The sequence below is a fragment of the Podarcis liolepis genome (assembly GCF_965112155.1).
Source record: "Podarcis liolepis genome assembly, chromosome: 2".
NCBI lineage: Eukaryota > Metazoa > Chordata > Lepidosauria > Squamata > Lacertidae > Podarcis > Podarcis liolepis.
The window spans coordinates 55931749-55941464 of record NC_139555.1 but is presented as its reverse complement, the minus strand read 5'-3'; the positions used below and the strand labels follow the sequence as shown (position 1 = coordinate 55941464).

Sequence of the window (9716 nt, the reverse complement as noted above, 5' to 3'; positions counted from 1 at the left end):
TCTCTCTTATCTCTGGCGATCACTCATAGATTGTCTTCCATGAAAACGGTCTTAACAGTGAGTCTGTGACTGTGGATTCATGTTTCTTCAAAGTCCATGACATCTTAGGTAAATGCTGTTCTCCAATTGGAGCGCTTGCAGGCCAGTGTTTCCCAGTTGTCAGTGCTCATACTATATTTGTAAAGATTTGCCTTGAGGCATCTTTAAACCTCTTTTGTTGTCCACCAGTATTTCGATTTCCATTCTTAAGTTGAGAATAGAATAGTTGCTTTGGAAGATAATAATCAGGGATTCGGACAACATGTATATAACCTTTCTCCGTGCCTTTGAGAGCCTACTATCCTATATGTCTTTCTCTACTGAAGCATTTCTCCACAAAACTGATGAATTTAAAACCTCAAAAAAATCACAACCCAATCAGATGGGTGGCATATAAATAATACATCATCATCATCATCATCATCATTCTCTGAATCAAAGGTTTGTTTTGGGCTTCCAGACCACAATACCCAATCTGGATATAATGCTAAACCAAAACTTGTTGCTTCCACTCTTGCTAGGGGAGGAGTGAAATGATAGCATTCTGCTCATTCATTGTAAGATATTAGCTATGGCTCACTGTGATGTGTGAATTGGCAGAGAGAGAGAGACTGCACAAATATGTTGGGAATCCAATTCTTTTATTTCTAGGCATCAACATGCTCAATGTCAAGACATTGTGTCACTATATACAACATAAGGAACACACTTTGTACACAATGCAACCAGAAATTTTAACTCTCAAAAAAGTTAGCAAAACAATAAATAGGGACCAATTTTACATCTGGTATTTACGCCCTTATATACAGACTTGATAGCATGGACTAATAAGCAGTTGCTAGAATGGTAAAGAACACAGGGTAACTAATTCAAAAGGCATGGAGCGAGACATCTCCTTCTATTCTTGTAGTCCAGGAACTGGTTAAGTCATTAAAGAAAACGACTCCACAAAACCCATGCAGACACCATTTCAGATGCTGACACTGAAACTAAGGAAAAAATTAAAGGCTTTGGGCCAATTTTCCTAAATTAAGACGATTGCTCTGCTGGAGAGGCATCTGTGTGTGTACAAGCAAGGTTGGACTTGCATTGCATGAGTCAACAAAGGACTATGAAGCACTGTACTGTGGTGCTGTGAACTTTCACTGAAGCTGCTGTTAAGAGTCTCTTGCTTCATTGTTCAAAATGGTCCTAAGGCTGTGTCTAACCTGGAATGCCACTTTTGAGAAAAACAAAACAAAACCCGTGTGCTATTTTAGACTTGTTAGCATTCTAAGACTAAAGAACTGGCCCAAGCTGGCTACAAGCTATATAAAAACAGTGCCCACAACTACGACAAAATGTTATTCTAAAAACTGAAGAGTCAAGTCTGCCAGGATCCTCCTAAAACTTACTTTTAAGGGACAACATTTGAAATTTGTCTACCTCTTGACAAGCAGGAATTTTAAATCTCCAAAACTAAAGCTAGTAAAGAGAAAGACAAATGTTTCAGTAGTAATCAAAGGTCAATGTATGCATTGGCATTCCAATTGGTCGATTGTAACTATCACATTTCTTCATTAGATGATGCAATCACACTGTATTTCAGACACAATTTGCATGCCCAATTTGTGTCTTCTGACACAATTGTGGAGTCACTCACCTGTGGGCTATCAGACAGGTAAGCATTTGGGTGGAGATTCCTTCCTTTGGCAACAACCATTACAACAATGTATGGATTAGAAATGAAACCACTGATCTATTCCTAATCCAGCAGAGAGTTAGGAATACATTATGTATGAAAAGAATCAAATCAGCTCCAATCCTTATGCCTATATAAGTGGGTTGAACCAAACTATGAACAAAAAACTCGTATTTCCAAGTTTGCGTTCCATATTCATACTAAATTTTTCCTACAGCCAACATTTAGCTGAAATTGTCAGTAGTTTTCGTGTGTGTGTGTGTGTGTGTGTAAGAGAGAGAGAGAGCGGTACAGCCTATAGCAATTTAGCACAATCAGTAAGGATCAAGAGTGTCCAATTGCAAATCCTGTTATGACAAATTATTATTATTTTGAGCACTGGAGTATTGCACAACAACCAACACAGTTTTTAGAATACAAGTCGCACAGTTAGTGTCATGTTTAATTTAAAGACTTACAAAATACATACAGTAACAGATATCTCCAGCAGTTGTCACACAATATACTTAGTTACAAAAGAAACAATATTAACAATATTATGTGTATGGTAGTGGCACCACTTCATAAATAACAGATTGGAAAAATAACCGGGTGCCAACTAAATATCTGGAATGATGAACAAGGAAAAACTTATTTCTTTTAAACTCAAAACAGGTACAGTCGTACCTCCTTTTGCGTTCCGGAGCCCCGGATGCTTGACAAAGCGCCGCTTTGTGCATAGGCGAAGCGCGATTGGCAAACCCGGAAGTAACCTGTTCTGGTACTTCCAGGTTTGCCGTGGACATTGGACGAAATGGACCCTAAACGGGGCAGACTCAAAAAGCGGTACCACTGTACAACTAAAGAGAGGGTAAGAATGCACCAAGCTGCTGACTCTAGCGTAACTCCACTACGTAAGCACCCTGTAAATCGTCACTTGGTAATTGGCAATGGAGCAGTTCATGACATCCTTCACAACATTTATTGTTCCTCCACTGAAACACTGAAGGGATGAAGCCCAAGGTGGCTTTCTAAAATGTTCCCAGACTCAGCTGCTTTATCCAAAAACCAGTTTGGCCAGATGATTTAGGTTCACGAATGCAAGAAAAACCTAGTATGTTTTGTTCATGATACTACATTTAAGACTATTTATGAGAGCCCCTTTTATAATAATGTCACAGGATTTCATTTTTCAGTTCAGTCTGCCACAGCTATCCAACAGCAACTGTTCTCACTGAAAGTCATCACAACCTAATTTAAGGAGGATGAAAGATTCAACAGTAAAAAGAGTAAGAGATGACAATGTCCACGCAGACTAGAAATGGCGTCAGGTAGGGAGAACGAGTAGTGTTAGTAACTGATGCAAGTGCTGGGAGAAATAATCACGTGGTGGGCACTTGATGTAGAATGCATGCTGCAACTTCAGTCTGAAGGATTTCTCAGTCTTTACCCTTTAAACCAAAACATGTCCCATCACCACCTAAGGTCTACAACAGTCCATCTTTGTATAACAATATGGAGAAAAGTCTATGCACATGAAGTACATGCTGAAGAAATTAATAAGTTATTTGCACATATGTGGTAGGGGATACTTAAGACAGAAGGGGATTCAGAGCACCCCAAGAACTTGCAGCTACCAGAATAAGTCTGCAGTGGCGCAAAGGCAGAACAACACAAGAGGCAAATGGAAGCAAAACAGGTCTATCAGGATGTGGAATCCTGGTTATCTCCTCACAACAGGGCTATTCTGGTTAAAATTCAGTCACACACAAAACCTTTTCCAGTCAATTCAGCTCATTTTAAACACACCATATATCCTCAACAGCTTCACCTGCATAATGCCCGAAGCAGGATTAGTAACATTGACAAATTTACAGTCACAATCTAGTTTAGATTGACCATAATATACATGTAACAGATGACATGAAAGCAAATCAAGGGAAACAAATGTATTTCTTGTTGTCTCCAAGACACAAGTGTAGCCCTTTATAGCTACTTCTGTGTCAACCAAACATCAAAACTCTTCTGCGATCTCCAGAAACGAGAATCTGCATATTTGGACCAAGTATTAAGCCACATACTAATCTTTATTGTAGTCCCACCACTGTCAGAGTCTACTGGAGCAACGACTCGATCACAGCGCCTGATTTGGCAGAACGTTTTCTGTTTGGAGAGGAGAAAGAAAGTTATATGAAGAGAGAAAGTAATGCTGTCAAATAAAAGTGCACATAACAGACAACAAAATCTAGAAACCAGGCTGATCTCAGGAGGAGGCTAAGATACCCTCTTTAGAGGTATGCACATGGTCACAATGAAACATTTAAAAGGTGCTTACACTGACATGTTTTAAAAAATGCTTAAAACATGTAAAACATGTCTAAATTTTGTCGTAATCAATAGCAACCATGGATTCAAGGGCAAGGAGAGGAAAGAGTTTGGAGGCGGGGGGCAGGGAGTATAATTTGCCGTAGATTAATCTAATATACTTTTAGGGAAGCAATGTCCCTAAATACAGCTTTACGTTCAGTACTGCCCTGGGCTAAAAATATATCCTCTTGGAAGGGAAAAGATTCTTGCCCACTTGTAAACTTGTGGGTGGCCAGTGGCTTCAATTCTCCTAATTGCAACCGCATTCCATTTGAGAGATACTTTTATTTATTTCACTTCTATAATCTTTCACTGGTTCTCCAAGCAGAGTGAATGTTGACAACATACACAAACGGAATCCTTTGGCCCTGGTATGCACACAGCAAGGACACCCCCAATTTTACAATTTTAGGACAGCTTCAGACATGCAACATGGGCATTCATTGAGTTTTTATTTGGCATTGAGCAGAATGGGGGTGATGACAAAGTTTCAAGACGGTGCAAAACACAATGTTCTATAGCAGTCCTTACCTTCTGCCAGTTTTGGGTCTTGATCGGCCTTTGGAAGTCCTTGGTCTCTCTAGTTTCAACAAAGACTGTCTCAGGCTTTCTTCTGTATAAGCTAGATATACATGGGAAAGGTCCACCTCAAAGGGCTGAGGAGGGGTAAAACAGACACTGTGAGTGGACATTTGTGGGTCATACCAAAATATAGCATCAAAGTTGAAGGAAATTATACAAAAAATGCAAGTGTAGAAAGCTGGGAAAGTGTGGACTGCAGCAGCCTACATTTGCAAAGGATCACTTACATCTTTTTCCTTTTTATCTGGCACGGGAGTCTGTTTTCTCATATTATTTCCGGTATATGCCACACATTTCTTAAAAGAAAAAAGAAGATAAGGCAGGAAATTAGATACTGCACCAAGTAACCACACTGCTGGGAGGCATTTGCTTCCTTTGTCGCAAGGAGGGCAATCTCGGCAATTTGAAAAGAGGCATGCTTTTTTATGCCCAGATGTATTTTAAGGGTGCAATCCTGGCCATGCACCAAAATCAGTGAAGTCAGTGGTGACAGGGCTCGGGTGCTTATTCATTTTATTTTATTAATTACATTTTTATACCAGCCTTCATCTGAGGATCACAGGGCTGTTTACAGTATAAAAACACCCACCCCACACAGATAGATTTGTTTCAATAGGCCATAGATTGGAAAGGCCTGGGAGAAGAGAAGTGTTTTTGCCTGGTGTCTAAAGATCTGTAACGAAGGTGCCAAGTGAGCTTCCCTGGCGAAAACATTCCACAAGCGGATGTAAGACACAGATATTCCATCGAATGGAAAGAGTGGACCACGTATTCTAAACTGGATAATGAAAAACCGACTCAGGTAGGTTACTGCTTTTGTGTCTAGCAACACAATATGGGAAGACCTGATAATAAAGGGGGTATAACATAAAAGATCAAGGTCCTTCAGGTTGTCCTATTGTTGCCCCCAGTAGCAGCTGGTAGGGCAATGGAGCTTACCTGACCTCCCATCACCAGCGCTGCTGTGGCTTACTGGAGAGGGATGAAGTTGGTGCAGTGCATATGCACTGATGGAAGCCCTGCGTAGCTGTGCCTATAGTTTAAATATGGACCTTGCTGTCCTTCCAACAGGTGCAGTGACAGATGGCTAGGTATGTGCTGCCACCACCCTGGTGACCGCCACTGGGTTTCACATCCCTGTCCCCATGCATTGCAGCTGTGCTTACGTACCAGCTGCCATTCTCCAATATCTTCATTCCAGTGAACGTAGTTTTCAATCATTTCCTTGAAAGAAAAATCAGAAGAGAAGGGGGGGAAAGTAACACAGGTGCATGACCTCTGAGATCAGGGCCATCTTTAGCGGCGCCGGGGTGCAAAAAACTGCCCAGCGCTCCCAAGTTGTTGAGCTTTTTTGTGGGGGCACGCAACTCTCTCCCATGTCACAGTGGGTGAAGGGAGGAGAGCAATCCCCACAGAGGCTTGGGAGAGAAGCTGTGCGCCTCATGTGAGCAGCGTGTGTACATGCGCTGGGGAGGCCTCTCGACAGCCTGCCAATCCCAGACACACAGGAGGGCGTAGCTGGCCAGCTGCCTCAGCGCCCGCAGCATAAAAGCCTGCGGCGCTCTGAAGGGCTCTGCTCCGCTCGGCAGTGGCTGTTGACTGGCCTGGCTCTTCAATCCCCGGACTCCAAATCTTGGCCCTGGACTCTCGGCCTGACGCCCCTGAGAGCCTGGCGCCTGGGTGCTCCACACCCCTAGCACCTAAGGGTAAGCTGGGCCTGTCTGAGATGCGGACACAACAAGGGTAGCTTGGGAAACCATGCTAAGGGAGTGCAAGTATATAGCTTCTGTTAACGTAACAACTGGTCCCGAGGGTGAAAAAGGCCGCTTCCGGGGTCATTATTGCTGAATCTCTCAAAACAAATACAGGGCTCCTTCAATTATTGTACCTGATAATCCTGAGGTATAAAGTTGTCAATGATAAGCATTTGAAGACGAAGCTCCCTGCTGAGCTGTCGAATGTTCTCCAATAAGCCTTCAATTTCTCTCTGATGTTCTTGTTGCAAATCTGCCATCTATGAATACCAATTATAAAGCAAGCCATCAGGAAGCGACAACCAGGATCATCCACTAAGAAATGGACTATTCAACCAGACACATAAAGCTCGTGGTGTAAAGATAATCGTGATCATCCCATGCCAAACCTGGCATCATACTTAAAGAGTGTTTTCATGCTCAGTTCATTCTAAGAGAATGAACTTGTTGTACCTGTCAAAGCCACTTCCATCTGGTGGTTTTAAAAACGAACAGGCCCCAACCCAGCATTAATTTGTTTTCATCTTCTCCATTATTCTTTCTCCCCATTCTAACCATTTGGTGGAAAGTAATTCCAGCAAATGAAAATTACTGGTTAAGGAAACCTATTTTTTATTTATTTTTTGGCCACTTTCAATTAAAAGGACATTCAAATTAGCTCACAAAAGAATAAGGAAAACAATGATGAAGCCAACAGGCTTGACTTGATCAACAAAAAGCATGCCAGTTTAGCACCAGCATTAAGGCTCTTTCATATTGACCCAAGCGTGGAAGCTTATGCTGATGTCTTGACAGATGTGCTCTGTAAACGGTAATGTTGTTCTTCAAAATCAACAGAAATAGTGCTCACTTCCTTGGTCTTTCAGGCCCAATGCCAGATTGGGAGGATGAAGGGACCAACGAAGATGTCCCATGTTGTCTGGATCTCATATGATCTTATAAAGCATCCAAGCTTACTGTATTGCTAGAGAAATTTTGAGAAGGAACTATGGAGAGGGACCCTCTCCTAGCACCCTTCGCCATCCTTAGAGGTGTATGCACATTTGTGTCAGTGTGTGTAGGAGGGTGCTGCAGTGTTGAGTGGGGCATGGGGGGACGTACACACATGGTTGTGCGTTGTGACCCCCCACAACAGTTTCTCATTTCCAAAATGTGTCTAGAAGCCTAAAAAGATTGACAATCCCTTACCTAACCATTGCACCATTCTGTTACAGTAGCACCTTGGCTTACGTTACCCTCGGGTAATGTAAACTTCGGGTTGCGAAAGGGACAAATCTGGAAGTGTTTCGCCACACACGCATGTGCAGAAGCAGTGCCTCCAGTTGTGGAAACCTCGGGATCTGACTGGAGCTCCGGAACAGATCCTGTCCGCAACCGGAGGTACCGCTGTATATCCCATAGCTAGAGAAACAGGCATTGCTTACATTATCCACCAGGTGGCTCCCTTAGCAAACACTGAAGCCCTGGTAAATTTTCACTTCAAAATTTAGTTACTGCCACAGGCTTAAAAAAAATGATTACTTTTGAACTGCTTCTCAGAACCTCACCAAACCAATGAAAGTGCATCTTCTTTGACAAGTCTGAATAAAGTCCGCCAGTAGTTTAATCAAAATTGTAAAAAAACAACAACATATGATATACTGGTATAATAAACATGGCAGTAAAAAGGGTTCATCTTCAGCTTGCTTAAGCTGGCTTTTCTGTGGAAATTTTTACTGAATCAATTTGAAATTCAGCTCATTCATAGACCTCATCAGGCAGATCATGTATGCCAAGTTTCAAGTTAGGTGCCATTTTTATATGCTATTGATTATTGAGGCTTACAAATGGCAGAGCATTTTGTTGTGCTGCACACTTTCACTAAAGGGGCACTCAGAGGATAATAAAACTTAAGCAGAAGAAGAATAAACTGAAATAAAATCAATGTAATAGCATAAGACTTATAAAAACAATTAAAAGCTAACAAAACATTAAATAAGTCAATGAAGCCATCAAAAATCTGAGAGAAGAAAAAAGTTTTACTTGACTTCTAAAACAAAAAGATGGGTGGTAACTCTTGTACCAGTCAGGGGAAAGCATTCCACAGATGAGACATAACCACTGAGAAGGGCCTCTCCCCAGTTCCCACCAACCTCATCTCACCTGGCAAGGAAAATTAAGTGAGCTCTTTCCAAGATTTTTTTTAAATGCTTATGTTATCATGTAAGGCACATTGCACACTGATGACCCTGTATATGTGTGCATTGTTAGCATATACTAACAGTATATGTGTTCACTTATGTAAATAACCGAATATTCCGGAACAGCCATATGACTCTCACACACTCCATGCTATTTCCTTCTGTGGTTCTTTCTTACTCCCAACATGTGAACAACACCACCTTTTCTTTGTTCAAGGGTCAAGGGCCATTTGCATGTTCCTATCTGCCTTCAACATGGCTCAGAAACAGGGTTGCTCCATTCCTTTTACATGGGAACAAGCGTGAAGACTGTATGACACTGACCTCTGACTTGGCTGCCATTAGCATTGTCCAGACTTTTTTCAGCTTCTTGGTCTTCCCTTGTGCTTCCTCCTGAAGGCTGGTGTACTTTTCCTCAATGTCCAAACGCTCTTGCTGTTTGCAAATTATTAAAAATGCCACAAGTTAAACAGAATTGTCCAAACTGATGTGCTGGTGGGAGGGTGCTATTCAGTCCTGGCTTTTGGGGATGATTCACTTAACAAGTGTATGTAGGAATCCTATGTTATTATTATTTATTAAATTTGTATACTGCTCTTCATCATAGAGCTGTTTACAGCATAAAAGTACAAAATGAGAACACAAAATGCATAACAAAAACAAACAACCACCTTCCACAAACCCATTTAAAAGACCATAGGATGCTTAAGCAGCCAAGGAGAGAAAAAGGTGTCACTCTTTCTTTATTGCCAGCTTTCCAGCTTCTACCTCCTCAAGCCCTGCAAAGTCTGAAGCATCACTGCACAGCCTTCTTTCAGCTTGCTGTTCTCTTACTCCCCATTCCTCTCTATCCTTCCCTTCACTGGGACGGCCTTTATGGAAGTTAACCCACTATTCTTTTTTTCCCCTTTGTAAAGCTTTGACGCCATTTCTGTGGCTCCCACTCAAGTGCCTCTGCTACCTCTATTGAAGTTCTTGCAGTGATGCATGCTGAGCTCCTGCACATTTTAGTTTCTGGGCCCAGTTCTACAGCCAGGGCGTGTAGACGGAAAAGCTTCCCCTGGCACTAGAGCCAAATTCTCTCTAATCGTTTGTAATCTGGACAAGCTTATTCCCTCAACATGGACAGGAATC

At 41.8% G+C, this 9716-nt stretch overlaps 1 protein-coding gene and 1 long non-coding RNA gene across 4 annotated transcripts in view; both read right to left on the bottom strand.

Annotated features, from left to right (window-relative positions):
* Positions 1 to 661: 661 nt before the first annotated feature.
* The window catches only part of LOC310699685, a 39138-nt gene continuing 30083 nt past the window's right edge, over positions 662 to 9716 (bottom strand). The window contains exon 2 of the long non-coding RNA XR_014522200.1: positions 662 to 2386. This is a non-coding gene — a long non-coding RNA (uncharacterized lncRNA). The remainder of the gene's footprint in view (positions 2387 to 9716) is intronic.
* The window catches only part of KIF3A (kinesin family member 3A), a 30274-nt gene continuing 21219 nt past the window's right edge, over positions 662 to 9716 (bottom strand). For all 3 annotated transcript variants that reach the window (XM_083487884.1, XM_083487885.1, XM_083487886.1), the window contains 6 exons: positions 8907 to 9017; positions 6537 to 6662; positions 5819 to 5872; positions 4876 to 4944; positions 4598 to 4722; positions 662 to 3862 (listed from right to left, as the gene is read on the bottom strand). In XM_083487884.1, coding sequence (XP_083344010.1) covers positions 3814 to 3862; positions 4598 to 4722; positions 4876 to 4944; positions 5819 to 5872; positions 6537 to 6662; positions 8907 to 9017 — 534 coding nt within the window. In that variant the 3' untranslated portion in view covers positions 662 to 3813. The remainder of the gene's footprint in view (positions 3863 to 4597; positions 4723 to 4875; positions 4945 to 5818; positions 5873 to 6536; positions 6663 to 8906; positions 9018 to 9716) is intronic.